This window comes from Haliotis rufescens, unplaced genomic scaffold (genome assembly GCF_023055435.1).
Source record: "Haliotis rufescens isolate VD_foot unplaced genomic scaffold, xgHalRufe1.0.p SCAF_9, whole genome shotgun sequence".
Classification (NCBI taxonomy): domain Eukaryota; kingdom Metazoa; phylum Mollusca; class Gastropoda; order Lepetellida; family Haliotidae; genus Haliotis; species Haliotis rufescens.
Window position 1 is genome coordinate 25216061 of NW_025964383.1, and position 18766 is coordinate 25234826.

Here is an 18766-nt window from a genome sequence, read left to right on the forward strand (position 1 = left end):
TTTGTATGGATCTCTTTGTGTAGCATTTGACTGATTCTCACTTGAAACGTCCAATGTGGGAGATGGACAGGAACGTAGTTTGAGAACACTGTCAAACGTAAATATACTCCCCCAAGCTGTGATATGGCTGGAATATTGCTAAAAGCGGCGTTAAACCATAATCACTCACTCACTCATAGGAGAATTTTGCTCAACCCCTCCAACATCTACGTACACACAGATGCTTCAAACCCGACTTGGGAATCAATATAATTTTATATTCACAAGTTTAGATTTAAAAGTATGCTTTTTAGTTTATCTTCTGACTTTTCCCTGGTGAATTGTGATGACTCTGATTGCACACAAGCCACCAGGCTTTCACACACACACACACACACACACGCACACACACACACACACGCCACCAGGCTTGGTCACACACACACACACACACACACACACACACACACACACACACACACACACACACACACACACACACACACACACGCGTTGAGTTTCACACATTGTTCTTATGTGGGGAATCAAACCCGGGCCTTCGGCGTGACGAGCGAACGCTTTAACCCCTAGGCTACCACACCGCCCCCTCATCACAGTTGCTTACCAAATATCAAGTGCATAACCACCCTTGAGGATTCCGGGTGAAAACAGATTCACAACAGCTGGAGCTAGTCGGCAGTTGACGCTGGTGGCGACTAAATGCTGTTGGGTTGGCGAGGTGAGGCGAAATTGGGTTTAACGTCGTATTCAAGATTATTCCACACATGCGACGTGCATGCGTGTGTCTGTGTGGTTGCTTGAACCGGACTATAAAGTCAATTTCATCGTGGCCAACTGCGGGCCGACCAGTCCTGGTTTAATGCCCTAATGCCAGGCAGAGGAATAACAAGCACCATCTTTTAGTTTGATGCGTCCAGGGGATCGAACCACCGACCTAACGCTCTCTGGGCAGATGCTCTAACCACTACCTCACTGCAGGCAGTCCCACAAGGATGAAACCCACGTGCGCGATTGAGTGCTCACAGACCTACGATAATAACTGACAATATTACATAGTATATTACCTACGAGGGCAAACATATCGTGGTAAATAAAAATCAAATGTGCCGCAGGGTCATATCACGTCACGAGACAACAGTGTATTGTTTCCGTCATCGGGACGGCATTGTCATTCGAATCTTATTGTGACGTGAGGTCGGAATGACGTCATAATAGAAACGACGTCACAGCCGAAGATTGTTGACGTCATTCGACAACTTGTGGTTCCAATGCTGTTGCGACTCGCAGTCCTTATAGGTAAACACTAATATTCGTCTCTGTTTGTAGACATCTTCGGTAATAAATAGAACATTAAATTCGTGTTAATGTCATAGTATGTTCACGACACTCGTGCCGAAATTCCGGTATTTACCGAGCGATATCGTGTCGTAAACAAAGCATGACATGGACACTCATATAATATCCTCCTTGTATTTTAACAAGAAGATTTTTTTTATGTCATTCGTGTTCCTGTATGTTGATGCTAGAGTTCACCAGTACAGAATACGTTTAAACGTAATTACCGTATTCGACGTAATAAGTGCCCCGCTCTAATAAGCGCCAACGGCGATATTTGCTAATATATTGACAAGTGAACAATCCCAATTAGCACCCCTTCCGATTGATCAATGTATACAAGACTTATTTATTCGCGTATAATACGCACTCGTGTGTTATATGCACCCTTAATAATGGGCAATTTAATTCTGGAATAATATATCTGTCGTATATAAACATTTCAGGCTGTCAGCATAAACCACGAAATTTATCTTTCAACTCACCAAAATAAAATTCTAATAAGAGCTCCCTATTTCTAATTTTGAGCGCGCCCTGGGCGCTTATTACGTCGAATACGGTAGTCATCTCGGCCTTGAAGTGATGATGCTGATCTTCCATCGGCTGACATTTAATTTGTAATGACCAGTAAACATATCAATAACAGGTTTTAAAATCAAGAAGAGAATATATTCTCTGTCCATCAAGGTGTTTGTAAAGCTTGACGTGTTGTTTTTAAAATTAGTCGGCAGTCACGCCATGAATACATGTGTACATTTGAGAAGGGTGCACTTGTGTATATAAAGGATCCCACCGACAGCAGTGTTCAGTGGATACGTGGAGTGATTATCGAAAGATTACTATACCACAGAACTGCGTAAGTTGAGAGATGTTATCAAGGAAAAAACGTCGAGGAAAGCTCAGTTCATACAGGTGATACTGCTTCAAGACAATTCAGGCACAAGTGGCAGTGTGTGCTTGAGCTGCAGATTGTATCTTTGAATTACTTCTCCATGTCCCCTATTGTCCTCACTAAGCACATTGTGTGAGTGAGTGAGTGAGTTGGGTTTAACGCTGCTTTTAACAGTATTACAGTTATATCGCGGCGTGTCAGCTTAATGTGGGAGGAAAGACCGAAGTGATGCAGGTCTCAGACGTTTACCACTTCGGTGAAACCCACGAGCACGGGTATGGTGCTGACAAACCTAGAAACATAATCGGGGCAAACCGGGATTCGAACCCACAATCATAGGTTTCTGGCGTGCCCAAGGGACGCAACTCTGCACAGCGAATCGCGGCGCCTTAGACGACTGGGCCACCCGTGCCCCCCAAGCACATTGTGACTTCTACCTCTTCCATAAACTTAAGACACGTAAAGATCCGGGTTAGAATAGGTCTTCAGCAACCCATGCTTGCCCTAAAAGGCAGATATGCTTGTGGTAAGAGGCGACTAACTGGATCGGGTGGTCAGGCTTGCTGACTTGGTTGTTGCATGTCATCGTATTCCAATTGCGTGGATTGATGCTCATGATGTCAATCACTGGATTGTCTGGTCAAGACTCGACTATTTACAGACCACCGTCATAGAGCTGGGATATTGCTGAGTGCGGCGTTAAACAACAAACAAACACAAGAACCATAAACTGAAAACAAACCCGCGTGGTAGAGTTTACCAGTAACGGTGAGGTGATTACCGTCGTCGTGGCCGTTCGGGAAAACCAAGATGAAGACTATCATAGGGCAGGGATAGCAACGCTGAAGCATCTCTGGACGAAGGGTATTGAAGTCAAATGAGATGGTACTGAAAACTAATGGGTGCATTTTGTCTATTCTGAACGATTGTGTGATCCCAGGAACTATTCCGTATGCCTTCGTATATCACCAGGACGGGTGGTCTGGTTATCGGCGCTGGATGTCCAGCGACAGGGTACTCTACCCATTGGTCATTTGTTGCACCTTGTAACTACATGCGTGAACGCTGAGCAAGTAGTGTTTAACGCCACTTTGAACAGTGTTTCAGTCATACCACGGCATGTAGGCTTAAGGTGGGAGGGACGCCTACAGTGTACAGGTGGTCGTCCACATTGTTCACCCACATTGTGGCACCCACGAACAACATGGCCTTTCTTTGTTTGATTGCTGTTGAACGCCGCACTCAGCAATATTCCAGCTATATGACGGCGGTCTGTAAATAATCGAATCTCGATTGACAATCCAGTGACTGACATCATGAGCATCGAGCAACCAAGTCAGCGAGCCTGACCACCCGATCCCGTTAGTCGCCTCTTACGACAAGCATATAGTCGCCTTTTACGGCAAGAATGGGTTGCTGAAGACCTATTCTACCCCGCTTGACAAATGACATTGCATTGAGTCCAGCGTGTTTCCAGTTTTTGTTTATTGCTATTCTTGAAGGCGAAATAAGTAAACGGTGTTCCTCCCTCATCAATCTTGTTTTCAATAAATTCAGAAAACCCGCCTTCCTCCACACTCATCAGATTTTTTATCCGAGAAACATTTAATGTTTTGTGCAGCCTTACCACTATTATCATACCTACGGGTATGTTGCTGACACACCAGTCACGGTAATCAATGGCGGATCGTGAGTGAGTATGGTTTTACGCCGCTTTTAGCAATATTCCAGCAATATCAAGAAGGGGGATACCAGAAATGGGCTTCACACATTGTACCCATGTCGGGAATTGAACCCGGGTCTTCGGCGTGACGAGCGAACGCTTTAACCACTAGGCTATACCCGACCGCCCCCTGCGGATCGTGGCCCAACTGACGATACTGTAAGCCCTTTTTTAAGTTACAACGGTCCTCATAGTTATTCATATAAAGTGTTGTGAAGAACACTTGCTAAGTGTTGGAGGAGTGTGAAGACAACCCCACAATCAAAGCCTATATATTCAGGCATTTATTTTTATTTGAGGTGAGGTGAAATTGGGTTTAACGTCGTGTCCAAGATTATTGCACTTATATAGCGACGTGCATGCACGTGTGTGTGTGTGTGGCTGCTTGTACTAGTACGGACTGATGCCGATTTATAGTGCTAGCTCAATGAGATACCATGCCGCAGTTTAACATGAATACCCAAATCAGACACAGTATAATGACTCCGAGCCGAGCAGTCCTTGTTTTAGCCCCTTAATGCCGAGCGCCAGACAGGGTAACAACAAGTACCATCTTTTAACGTCTTTTGGTATAAGGCGCCCGGGGATCAAACCCCGGACCTTCCGCTCTCCGGGCGGACGCTCTACCACTAGACCACGGAGGCGGTCTAAATTTATTTGAAGTGAATGGTGAGTTAGTTTTTTGTTCTTTTACGCAGCATTAATATTCCAGCTTTATGACGGCGACCTGTAAATAATCGAGTCTGGACAAGACAAACCTGTGATTGGTATTATGAGCATCGTACTACGACATCGGGGTAGGATCAAAATGAGCCTGAAGCCGGGGTAGAATAGGTCTTCAGTAACCCATGCTTGCCGTCAAAGGCGACAATGCTTGTCGTAAGATCCGACTAACGGGATCGGGTGGTCAGGCTCGCTGACTTGGTTGATGCATGTCATCGATCCCAATTGCGTGGATCGATGCCCATGATATCAATCACTGGATTTTCTGGTTCAGACTCGACTATTTTCAGACCGCCGTCATATAGCTGGAATATTGCTCAGTGCGGCGTTAAACAACAAACCAAGTCACTGAGCCTGACCACAAGATCCCTCAAGTAGATTCATAAAAGTTTATTTGACGTTACCAGATACACACAAAAGGTAAACTTCTTGAAAACCTTAGAGCACCATCCATCATGAAACATCCTGCACGTCTGAACTTCCCTCCTCAAAATTCATGTCAGCATCATAATGGCCTCTTTCGTGAAGCCAAAGGCCCTCCTTGTCGTGGTACCCTTTACCACAAAACTTACAATAGTACTCAAAGGGCGTCCCGTGCACCCGCTTGACGTGGATCTTCAAGGTGCCGACGGTGAAGAACTTGGCTCCGCAGAAGTCGCACGTGAAGGCCTTGACCCCTGTGTGTATGACCTGGTGTCGGTTGAGGTCGTACCGACTGTAGAACTTCTTGCCGCAGTGGTTGCAGAACAGGGCAGGGTCCACGTGGTACCTCTTGACGTGTTGGTAGTAGGAAGTCTTCAGACGGTAAGCCTTACCGCAGTTTCCGCACACGTAGGGCGCTGAAACAGAGAACGCGAGATCTGGAGTTAAGTATAGAGCTCATGCCTCGTGCAGGCTGACACAGCGACCATCCTCCATGGTCAAGGGTAGTATATCGCCTTGCTAGTATGATAAATATCCGAGCACATTCGCTACCATTGCTTCGTTGTGGCAGTGACAATGACATTCACCATCTAATTTGGCACAGGTTTTCGCTGTAATTTGATTGGATAAAATATGTTGGCGAAAGGTCCAGGGTATTTATCATGATCAAATTAATGCATTGCATTAGCAGGGGACCCGGGAGGATCCGGGGTAGAATAGGTCTTCAGCAACCCATGCTTGCCATAAAAGGCGACTATGCTTGTCGTGAAAGGCGACTGACGGGATCGGGTGGTATGTCTGAATTTTACATGTGGCAGATTCGTAAGACAGAAATCATGAATATAATGTAACTAAAGGCCGAGTGGGCCACCATTCACTGAGGTCTGAGCCCTGTTTCAGCAATATTCCAGCTTTATGACGGCGGTCTGTAAATAATCGAGTCTGGACCAGACAATCCAGTGATTGATATCATGAGCATCGATCCACGCAATTGGGATCGATGACATGCATCAACCAAGTCAACGAGCCTGACCACCCGATTCCGCTAGTCGCCTTTTACGACAAGCAGAGTCACCTTTTACGGCAAGCATGGGTTGCTGAAGACCTGTTCTACCCCGGATCTTCACGGGTCGTTTTTAATTTTCACTGCTAATTTATGTTCGGTGTAATAGTTTTTACAGCAGACATTTAGGGTATGTATCGATATTTTTTACTAAGTGTGCCAGTGTGATCGATACTTGTATTGAGAAGTAAAATAATCGCGATCCAACGATGCATCGGCGTATTGTAGCACCACTACTAACAAGTCAGATGTATGCAACATGCTCACGCTCTATTCCACTGTCACAATGCCAGTATTCTTCAATGGGCAGCCGTAACACCTCCATGTGTTTTTGTATCTCACACACTCATTTATACACATGTACCACCAATCTAAAAAAAACACAGATCTTTTACCTCACTTCAAAACCCAGTCAAAATCTGACCAACCATTCACAGATATTCACAGATGGGCAAACTTTCTAATCGACCAAACAACATGGAAGCTTATAAAGTCTCAGTATGAGAGCCAAGTATCTGGAACACCGTATTTCCAAATGAAGAATAATAACAGCAGCATTCTGTTATGCTTTTTAGACTCGTGTCCAAGAGCCAGATTTTTAATGTCATACAGTTACCTTTACGTGTGTACGTTTACAATATGTACATAGAGATTTATACATGACAATGATGCATTTACAGACGTACGCAATGCATATTATACAATTTCATCTGAATGGTCATGACTCAATGACATTTATGCCTATTTATCTATAATGTAGCCGAGACTTGACATTCGTGACAGTCGGCATGTCGCTTGAGGCGTCAGTCAGCCATCTTTAATTACAAATGACGTACGACGTCACAAATGACGTACAACGTCACAAAGGACGTACGACGTCACAAATGACGTACAACGTCACAAAGGACGTTCAGGCCAAGCTGTGACACTTTATCTGATGGCACTCTTTAGTGTTCAGTGCGCCAACATTTCATTTTGCATTTTACATTTCTTTATGCTTATAAACCATGTAAATCTGTATGTACATTTTGTAAACGTATACACGTAAAACTAGCTGCATGGCATTATCTACACCCCAATTGTGTACTATCAAGAGAATATTGTGTGTATTTTACGTTTTCCTATTGGTTACAGAAGCGAACGGGAATGAAACCAAATCATTTCACAGAGCTTACATCTGATTGGCTAAAAAACGTATTCTTCATATAGATTGGGTGGTCAAAGTTTCCAGAGGGTTCACATCATGTGACCTTGGATACCGCGTCTAGAAAGAGGTAGCCATCGGATCATACGGAAGCCTTTTAGGGCCATTTTTTTATAACATTTTTTTCGATACTTTGTTGAAATTTCAAGATACTAAGTTGAAATTTCAAGATAATAGGTTAACATCCCAAGATGAAAAAATACGTTTGAAGTGAATAATCTTGAAATTTCAAGATCCTACGGAAGCCTTTTAGGGCCATTTGGTTTTTTTATATTGTTTTCGATACTTTGTTGAAATTTCAAGATACTAAGTTGAAATTTCAAGATAATAGGTTAACATCCCAAGATGAAAAAATACGTTTGAAGTGAATAATCTTGAAATTTCAAGATCCTACGGAAGCCTTTTAGGGCCATTTGGTTTTTTTTATATTGTTTTCGATACTATCTTGAAATTTCAAGATACTAAGTTGAAATTTCAAGAAACTAAGTTGAAATTTCAAGATAATATCGAAAAAAAATTTAAAACCCAAATGGCCCTAAAAGGCTTCCGTAGGATCACATGAATAGACAGTCTTGTGTGTTCACAGATCTTGCCAACATCTGCTCAGACCTAGTGATATCTTGTTCCCTATCACTGTTATAGAGACAATTATTTGCGAGTGACGAGGAATGACGGATTATCTGCCCCGAATGAATTTAAGGCCCGAGTCTTTGCTTCAACATTAATTATTACGAGGGACAGATAATCCGTTATTCCTCGTCACGAATAGTTTATTGTTTTATTACCCATCGTCACGTTTTAAATAAGCTAAAAAGACAAGAAACAGTTTACTCTTATAACAAGCTAAGTCACATTTCATAATATTCATACGCCTGTGAAACGGCATCGAATTTGTGGAATTTAACCTGATCACACTAAGTCTGCACTCAACACTAAGAATCCGCAAATGCGAAATAAGTCGTTTGAGCGGCATTAATTCCTCGACAATTTAAGCAATATAATGAATTTTGGAGGCAAATATACATTTTAGTTGTAAATTCTAATTCAGGGAGGGTACAGAAAAATACATTCCGCATCTCCGTTTCCATACGGGTAACCAAATTGTATCACCTCTGTAATGAAGTCGTTCAGCTGTTTGTTTTTGTTTGTTTGATACCTGACATCTTCTAAGACGCAGTAACAACTGTATCATGCCATGAAGTAAAGTCCTCGCATAGACTGGTTCCTGGTTGTCATTGCACAGCATGAACTTAATGATGTAAGACGATCTCATCACTTTCTGTTTGATAAATCTATATTTAGAGCGTCATGCTGAAGACCCAGGTTCGATTCCTGACATAGGTAAAATGTGTGAAGCCCATTTCTGGTGTTCCCCCCCTCCAAATATATACAACAATGGTGAGCACACAACAGACTTGCTCCAGCCCTCTCCAAGGAACATGCTCGGTCTCTGGGAAGTCTTGTTTGTTCTCCATTTATGTGTGTATATATAAAAAATAAACTGTTTTTTTGGGACGCGCAATTATATTCACTGTACCACCATCGAATCAAGAGCAGTTATGGGAGTCTGTCATTTCATCCATCAAGCATGACCATGGTCCACGTGATCATTGATTCATTCTGGGCTCTAAAGTAATGATCAAAATGTACAGTACACTACACCATTTCATTACTTTACGTCTAAGGCGCCGTGATTCGCTGTGCAGAGTTGCGTCACGCCAGAAACCTGTGATTGTGGGTTCGAATCCCGGTTCGCCCCGATTATGTTTCTAGGTTTGTCAGCACCATACCCGTGCTCGTGGGTTTCACCGAAGTGGTAAACGTCTGAGACCTGCATCACTTCGGGCTTTCCTCCCACATTAAGCTGACACGCCGCGATATAACTGTAATACTGTTTAAAAAAGGGGCGTTAAACCCAACTCACTCACTCACTCATTACTTTACAGGACCCTTACAATTACTTATTGGGGGTCCCCTAGACCCCCACTTTTGTCAGTGAAGGTAAAGCCCTGGGCCCACTTGCACAAAGCGATCTTAAGGCTAAGACTATTGTAAGCCTATGTTAAAGTATGGGAGTTACGATCATCTTAGCGCTAAGATCGCTGCAAGTGGGCTCTGGTGCAGGCTCTCCTCCATGTGGTGTTTCTGGTAGTGCACCTTCAGACTGCTTTCATAGGAGAACTCCTTGCTGCAGATGTCACAGCAGAACTGCTTGATGTTGCTGTGACTGTTCACATGGGAGAGATAGTGCTGCCTATGTATGAGCATCTTCCCACAAACATGGCATCTGTATTTGGTGGAGGCCTCGTGTTTCAAACGCATGTGTTGGTTGAGGTTGGACACGGTGGAGTAGGAGGTGCCACAGATGGAACAGGCGTGTGTTCTCCTGGACTCCGGCATGGATAGTCCGCATTGCACTTCGCTTGCCATTGTGACTTCGTGGAACATAGTGTCACGGTCCATGTAACCTGCATAGAAACAAGGCTGTTAAATTCAGACTGTTAATGCGATTGCATACTGGTCTTGAATCAGCAGCAACGCAATTAATTTGTGGTTGAAACGCATCTACCTGTCTGTTACAGCAGGAACAACCTCATAGAAGGAAAATCTGCTTTCTTTGTGTTGTAATGAGAACGGAATGAGGAGAGGAAGGGGGTTCATAACAAAAAGGAATGCCTAGCGGGTAGAGCGTTTGCCTGGAGACCGGAAGGTCATTAGTTCCATCCCCCGGCTTGTCATACGAGACGTTAAACAATGGTACTTGTTGTTACCCTGCCTTGGGGATAAAACAAAGACTGTTTGTCTCTCTCTCTCACACACACACACACACTTATTAAATCTAATGTAGAAAAAGGTCACAATGGCCTTGAGTGAGGAGTACCAGGTGGTCACAATGGCCTTGAGTGAGGAGTATCACAATGGCCTGGAGTGAGGAGTACCAGGTGGTCACAATGGCCTTGAGTGAGGAGTATCACAATGGCCTGGAGTGAGGAGTATGGAGTGGTCACAATGGCCTGGAGAGAGGAGTATGGAGTGGTCACAATGGCCTGGAGTGAGTAATATGGAGTGGTCACAATGGCCTGGAGTGAGTAATATGGAGTGGTCACAATGGCCTGGAGTGAGGAGTATGGAGTGGTCACAATGGCCTGGAGTGAGGAGTATCACAATGGCCTTGAGTGAGGAGTACCAGGTGGTCACAATGGCCTTGAGTGAGGAGTATCACAATGGCCTGGAGTGAGGAGTATGGAGTGGTCACAATGGCCTGGGGTGAGGAGTATGGAGTGGTCACAATGGCCTGGAGTGAGGAGTATGGAGTGGTCACAATGGCCTGGAGTGAGGAGTATGGAGTGGTCACAATAGCCTGGAGTGAGGAGTATGGAGTGGTCACAATGGCCTGGAGTGAGGAGTATGGAGTGGTCACAATAGCCTGGAGTGAGGAGTATGGAGTGGTCACAATGGCCTGGAGTGAGGAGTATGGAGTGGTCACAATGGCCTGGAGTGAGGAGTATGGAGTGGTCACAATGGCCTGGAGTGAGGAGTATGGAGTGGTCACAATGGCCTGGATTGAGGAGTATGGAGTGGTCACAATGGCCTGGAGTGAGGAGTATGGAGTGGTCACAATGGCCTGGAGTGAGGAGTATGGAGTGGTCACAATGGCCTGGAGTGAGGAGTATGGAGTGGTCACAATGGCCTGGAGTGAGGAGTATCACAATGGCCTTGAGTGAGGAGTACCAGGTGGTCACAATGGCCTTGAGAGAGGAGTATCACAATGGCCTGGAGTGAGGAGTATGGAGTGGTCACAATGGCCTGGAGTGAGTAGTATGGAGTGGTCACAATGGCCTGGAGTGAGGAGTATTGAGTGGTCACAATGGCCTGGAGTGAGGAGTATGGAGTGGTCACAATGGCCTGGAGTGAGGAGTATCACAATGGCCTTGAGTGAGGAGTACCAGGTGGTCACAATGGCCTTGAGAGAGGAGTATCACAATGGCCTGGAGTGAGGAGTATGGAGTGGTCACAATGGCCTGGAGTGAGTAGTATGGAGTGGTCACAATGGCCTGGAGTGAGGAGTATTGAGTGGTCACAATGGCCTGGAGTGAGGAGTATGGAGTGGTCACAATGGCCTGGAGTGAGGAGTATGGAGTGGTCACAATGGCCTGGAGTGAGTAATATTGAGTGGTTACAATGGCCTGGAGTGAAGAGTATGGATTGGTCACAATGGCCTTGAATGAGGAGTATCAGGTGGTCATAATGGCCTTTCACTTGAATCCAACACATCTTGCCTAAACCAATCCACTATTATCTGTGCCATCCCTGCAGTTAATCTTCATGCAGAATAAAACAAACAGGTAATAACCAACGAAAAAACACACAGATGTCAACTAATTTATTATGAAAGTTATACATGCATATATAGTCAGAAGATGAGAATTGCATGAATAATGACTACTTTTACATTAACAGGATTAAACTTGAGACAGAATGTAAACCACAGAATTACGACCGAAATGATTTGAGTGCAGAAATGATGAAAGAGTTCAGCTCATCTGCGGTCATGTATGGTATCATGATATCATAAAAGTGGGTTGTCTTCCAACGCAATAATGAGTGTTTTCAAGACAAACATGGATAGAAAATATCTATAAAATTCATGGTCAGCACAAAACATCTTATAAATAAACAAGAAAGGTCCTATGCATAATGCCACTATGGCCATAGGCCAGTGGGGGTTGTTCAAACATATTGAATCTTGCCTCCCAATAACCACATAATCATAAGAATCAACCATGGTATTTTGTGTGTTGGTGCTGAAACGGTTTTGTACCAAATAAATTGTCACAGACATTACGGGAAAAATATATATGTGTTACTTCAAGTTTAAAAAGAAACAAAAACATTCATTCTGCTACTCCTGTGAGGAATAATAATTGTATGTGTTGAAACAGTTGCCAAAAATAAAAAATAAAAAGTTACAAAATCCAAAGCATCAACCAAAAACATTAAATGACCAGTTCCCCATGGCGAACACACTTCTGAGGTAAGTATCTGGTATATCACTGAGGTCTGTCATAATCAAATCTTGTGTCTGCAAGGGTTCTTTTTCCCTCTAACATCAACTTTCTCAAAAGGGCAAATACAGAACACAGTATGTTGGTGGTTCTGTCAAGTACTGTTCCAAGTGAGCAGTGAGTAACATTGAGTTCAGTGCTGTATCTCACAGCCTTTCAGCTTAACATTCAAGAAAAGCTACTAGAAACACCATGTCATGGTTCTGAACTTCTGACAGATGAAGGGACTCAAAGTCACAACCAACAGATCCAGTAGAGTCAATTACGGCTAACTGACTACTTGGCCACCCAGGCCGCTAATACAAAACAGTGGCTGCTCATGAAAACAAATCTACATAAGTGAGTGAGTGAGTTGGGCTTAACGCCGCTTTTAACAGTATTCCAGTCATATCACGGCGTGTCAGCTTAATGTGGGAGGAAAGCCCGAAGTGATGCAGGTCTCAGACGTTTACCACTTCGGTGAAACCCAAGAGCACGGGTATGGTGCTGACAAACCTAGAAACATAATAGGCGCGAACCGGGATTCAAACCCACAATCATAGGTTTCTGGCGTGCCCAAGGGACGCAACTCTGCGCAGCGAGTCGCGGCACCTTAGACGACTGGGCCACCCGTGCCCCCCACATCTACATAAGGAAACAACATTTCCTTCCATGCTTGAATTGTCCTGGCTTGTATCAGAAAACCCTTCCACAAGCACACTGATAGTTCTTATTCTCATGAGCAGCTTCCTTGTGATAATTCATAGCGCTGGAGTCGGAAAACATCCTCCCGCAAACTGGACACTCTTTCCCCCTTGTTTTCACCACACTTGATGAATCACCACAACTGACAAATGTCTCGGTCAAAGATGTACCATATCCTAATTGACCATGACCCTTTTATCTGTTCAGCTCACTCAGGATGCAACCATGTTCCTGAAGAACCAAAATGTCCACCAACAACTGACTGTTTTTCTGAAGAACCAAGATGTCCACCAACAACTGACTGTCTTTCTGAAGAACCAAGATGTCCACCAACAACTGACTGTTTTTTGGAAGAACCATGGTATCTAGTGAGAACTGCCTGTCTTTCTGCTGTCACATGGACAGCTAGGTCACCACTATTCAACCATGTTCCTGAAGAACCAAGATGTCCACCAACAACTAACTGTCTTTCTGAAGAACCATGGTATCTAGTGAGAACTGCCTGTCTTTCTGCTGTCACAGGTTACACATATTCAACCATGTTTCTGTAGAACCAAGATGTCCACCAACAACTAACTGTCTTTCTGAAGAACCATGGTATCTAGTGAGAACTGCCTGTCTTTCTGCTGTCACATGGACAGCTAGGTCACACATATTCAACCATGTTTCTGTAGAACCAAGATGTCAACCAACAACTAACTGTCTTTCTGAAGAACCATGGTATCTAGTGAGAACTGCCTGTCTTTCTGCTGTCACAGGTTACACATATTCAACCATGTTTCTGTAGAACCAAGATGTCAACCAACAACTAACTGTCTTTCTGAAGAACCATGGTATCTAGTGAGAACTGCCTGTCTTTCTGCTGTCACATGGACAGCTAGGTCACACATATTCAACCATGTTTCTGTAGAACCAAGATGTCAACCAACAACTAACTGTCTTTCTGAAGAACCATGGTATCTAGTGAGAACTGCCTGTCTTTCTGCTGTCACATGGACAGCTAGGTCACACATATTCAACCATGTTTCTGAAGAACCAAGATGTCAACCAACAACTAACTGTCTTTCTGCTGTCACATGGACAGCGGGGTCACCACTATTCAGCCATGTTCCAGCAGCAACATCATAGCTACCTCAGAAGCATCTCTTTCCATTTTTGATGCAGTCTGTTAGAGTGTCTTGCAGATAACCTGCTTGTTTGACTAAGGAGTAAACAATCTGTAAATGAGAAAAATCCTGATCTTCATTTGTATTCATTTCATCTTTAAATACTTTACTCAGATACATTATCACAAACAACAGGGGGACAATGGAGCCCAAGTTTTAACCAACACAAAAATAAGCAGTCTGTGTAAAGTGTGTGTTTCCGATGCAAAATTCGCTCTCATACAATACCCAAAGCAATCAGGCCTATCATCCTCTAAATGCGTTTATACAGATGATATACCTTGAGCCTTGCATCTGACCAAACAAACTCATTATAAGACAATGCTATTTTCCTTCCTCATACTCAAGGTTTTTCAATATTGCTGTTTCCAAATCTTGAATTCCACTTGGAAAGAAATTTAAAGCAACAGCCATCAGTTACAATTACCATCACAAATTGACAACCAACAAGACCCTTTTTATCTGCTGTCAATGCCACGGAAGAGTGTCCTCACTTGGCAGCCCTGGCTGAGAAACACACTCTCTTGTGAGCCATCAAGCCAGTCTGGAATCGGAACACCTGCCCACAGACACACTTATGGTTGTACCGCACATGCATCGCCATGTCAACTGTGGAACTGAAACTCCTGTTGCATTGCGGGCAGGAGAATCTCCTCTTCTGTCCGACGGCTGATGCTACTACGAGTTTCTTGGCACTGTCTCTTACAACGGTGGGACTGAGAGATGCGCGTCTTGACATGGATGCATCCTGCAGGCTTCTCCTTGTGGTCCTCCTGGAGGCAGGTGTGCAGAGGGATTTCACTGAAAGCATGGAGGTTGACCTTCCTGAAAGCAACAAAAAGTGGAATCTTCACAAATGTCCTTCCTTCTTGATACTGGATATTTATTAAAGCAGTTGTAGAGAAACCAGATGAAACATAGCAATATTCATAGGCTCCTTTCAAGTCTGTTATATCCAAGTAATGATTCCTGATCCTTTAAGCTAGGATTGCATCCTGTAATCATATTGGTGTAAGTCTGGATCCTAAAATCTTTGGTAGCTGGATAATTATTGCAAGTTTATACAGTTGATGTAACTCTTCAAATTCCTTTCCTATTCAAGTCTATATTCACATGACAAGGCTTGCACATCCATCAGGACTGAGAAGACATCAGTTTGGTCACAATGAACACATTTTTAACATGTTCTTCAAGACAAATAATACTTTCAATATCATTTGTTGTGCTAACATCTTATGCAGCATATGTAACAGTCAAAGGGATAAGGATAGAGAGTGATCTGTTGGGCAAACACGAACTTTATTACAGTTGATGAATTCCTCAACACATCTCCAAACCTTTGAAATCCACAAACCCCAAAATCGATCACTTGACCGAGCAGTCCTTCGCAAAACCCAACAATAATCCATCCAAGATGACAATATGGACAAAACCACAAAACGTATCCTCCCAACAGAGTGAACTCCCTCTTCCAGATCAAGCAGTGTTATTCAGGGCTAACATCACTGGGCAAGTCCGCCTATGAGCGATGAGACCGGGGTTATATTTGTAGGTCTTCCCACAGACACATTGGTGAACTGCTCCCTCATGAACAGACTCCCGATGGTATTTCAAAGCACTTGGGGCAATAAAGGTCTTATTACAGTAGGAACAAGCCAGTTTCCTTCTGTCTGACCCCATGTCTGTCCCAGCTGACCCCATGCCCGACCCTGGGGCAGAACCGATCTGAGGACCGGTCTGAGGACGTCCTCCAGCACCACCTTGGCCTGTCCAAAACCCAGACCGCATTTGAGGGAAATATATCGGCAAACTGGGTGTGATGGAACCACCTGAAAATACAAAACAAAGTGGGATGTGGTTGCTGAAAATGTACACACAGGTGCTTTAAAGGGCATGATCACATGAAACTTATTCCAATTTTCTTGTACCTTCAAGAAGCAATGTTTTTACCTAGTTCAATACATAGCTAAACAAGACAAAAAGTGAGCAGGGCTCACTAATACCTCCCACTTCGACTTCAACATATTTCTAAGCGCAAAAAATTAAAAGAGCATCATTTCCTCAGAAAATCCACTTATCGAAATCAAGCTTTGCACTGCACGTCTCCTATTGGTATACAAACAATACCCCCAATGGAGAATTCATGAAGTAATTATCAAGGTATAGGTTGCACAAATGTTGAAGTAAAAAAATATATGCTAACTTCATATTTTCTCAGAAAATCCACATGTCAAAATCAAACTGTCCACTGACCTATTCCATTAGAATGGAAACTGTTTGCTAAATTTATAAAGGATCCATGCAGTAGTTTTCAAGTTATAGGTCGCACAAATGTTTAAGTTAAAAACATTGTTAGGAAATAAATGAAAAATAGCTAATATTTTTCAAAAAAATCCAAACATTTAAATCAAACTTTGAACTGTACCTCTCCTATTGGTATAGAAACTGTTAACCATGTTTCGAAAAGAACCTTTGCAGTAGTTTTCAAGTTATATGTCACACACAAAAATGTCCTCAGAAGAACAGATGGAATTCCTTGGTATAACTATATACCCCCGCCCTTACAGGTATAGATAAAAGTGAATTATATCAATTCACACACTGACAGCAAATTCTATTTCTATAATAACCATACCATGGCTGTTGTCCCGATATAACATTGGTGCCAGTCAAGAATGACATGATGTCTTTCAGCCTTTTAGAGCTGTTCCACATGATGTCAGTACAGGGGTGTGATTCTAGCATCTTAGACGAACATCATACTATATTATCATACCTCTATGTCAGAATGATGAGATCTGATTGGTCCATGTGATCTTGATAAAATACTGTGTAACCTGCCTTGGGAGGTTAAATAAATTTCTCAGTGGGAGAATAAATCACTTATACCCCGCCATGAACAATGAAGGCTGTATGTGGATATCTGGGAGGCAGAATAAATCCCTTCAATCGCGTCAATGCAAAAAGCTGCACGCTTCCTGTCACCTCCGAGTCAATGGAAGTCATGTGACATAGGACCGCCTCCGTGGTCTAGTGGTAGAGCGTCCGCCCGGAGAGCGGAAGGTCCGGGGTTCGATCCCCGGCCGCGTCATACCAAAAGACGTTAAAAGATTGTACTTGTTGTTACCCTGTCTGGTGCTCGGCATTAAGGGGCTAAAACAAGGACTGGTCGGCTCAGAGTCAGTATACTGTGTCTGAGTGGGGTATTCGTGTTAAACTGGGGCATGGTATCAGCCACACAGCAGCCACACAAACACAACCACGTACATGCACGTCGCTATATAAGTGCAATAATTTTGGAAGCGACTTTAAACCCCATTTAACCTCACCTCATGTGACATAGCACAAGTTAACCTCAGCTCAATCGAACAGGTGATTGTGTTTATTCTCTTACAATGTCACATTAAAACCTATCAGTGAGATACATTCGTTGTAGCTGGATCACGAGGGGTACATGGGGTTTTATATCATGAGCCGGAGGCTTGTGGTATAAACCCTAACGTGGAACACATAAAACCCACTGTACCCCTCGTACTCCTGCTACAACTTATAATGTGCATCACTAGATTGTCTGGTCCATACTCGATTATCTACAGACCACCATCATGTATCTGGTTGTTGGTTGGTTGGTTGGTTTGTTGTTTAACGCCGCACTCAGCAATATTCCAGCTATATGACGGCGGTCTGTAAATAATCGAGTCTGGAACAGACAATCCAGTGATTAATATCATGAGCATCGATCCACGCAATTGGGATCGATGACATGCATCAACCAAGTCAGCGAGCCTGACCACCCGATCCCGTTAGCTGCCTCTTATGACGAGCATAGTCGCCTTTTACGGCAAGCATGGGTTGCTGAAGACCTATTCTACCCTGGATTTTCATGGGTCCAGAGGGTGGTACTCTATGCGAAGAATCATGTAGCTGGAATATTGCTGAGTGTGGTGTTAAAGAACAAACAAAAACTTACTCCTAATCAGGTAAATGTTACGATCAATGACAATATTTTATGCTGTTCCTGACAATGTTGACTCTTCATCTGTTGACCAGATCAATGATACCTGTTTATCTGTCCATAAGATCATTGATAACCTCTATTCAAACAAGCTACTAATACAACAACTGATTGTTATCACAAGATCAATGAAACACTTTATCAGATGACATGATCAGCTGTGAGTCATATTCCTACAACACCGCCTCTGTGGTCTCGTGGTAGAGCGTCTGCCCGGAGAGCGGAAGGTCCGGAGTTCGATCCCCGGAGTTCGATCCCCGGCCGCGTCATACCAATAGACGTTAAAAGATGGTTCTTGTTGTTACCCTGTCTGGCGCTCGGCATTAAGGGGCTGAAACAAGGACTGGTCGGCTCGGAGTCAGTATACTGTATCTGAGTGGGGTATTCATGTTAAACTGTGGCATGGTATCTCGGTGAGCTAGCACTTTTAATCAGCTAGTACAAGCAGCCACACAAACCCACACAAACACGT

At 43.6% G+C, this 18766-nt stretch overlaps 1 protein-coding gene across 4 annotated transcripts in view; it reads right to left on the reverse strand.

Moving 5' to 3' along the window:
- Positions 1-4958: 4958 nt before the first annotated feature.
- The window catches only part of LOC124128061 (zinc finger protein 8-like), an 83870-nt gene continuing 70062 nt past the window's right edge, over positions 4959-18766 (reverse strand). Inside the window, exons 3-4 of one of the 4 annotated variants that reach the window (XR_007219705.1) lie at positions 15617-16108; positions 11735-15104 (exon numbers count right to left, since the gene is read on the reverse strand). Coding sequence is in view for 3 of the 4 variants with exons in the window: in XM_046491502.2 (XP_046347458.1) it covers positions 5127-5512 (386 nt within the window). In the remaining variant the exon portion in view is untranslated. The other 3 variants (XM_046491502.2, XM_046491527.2, XM_046491507.2) reach the window with 3 other exon arrangements.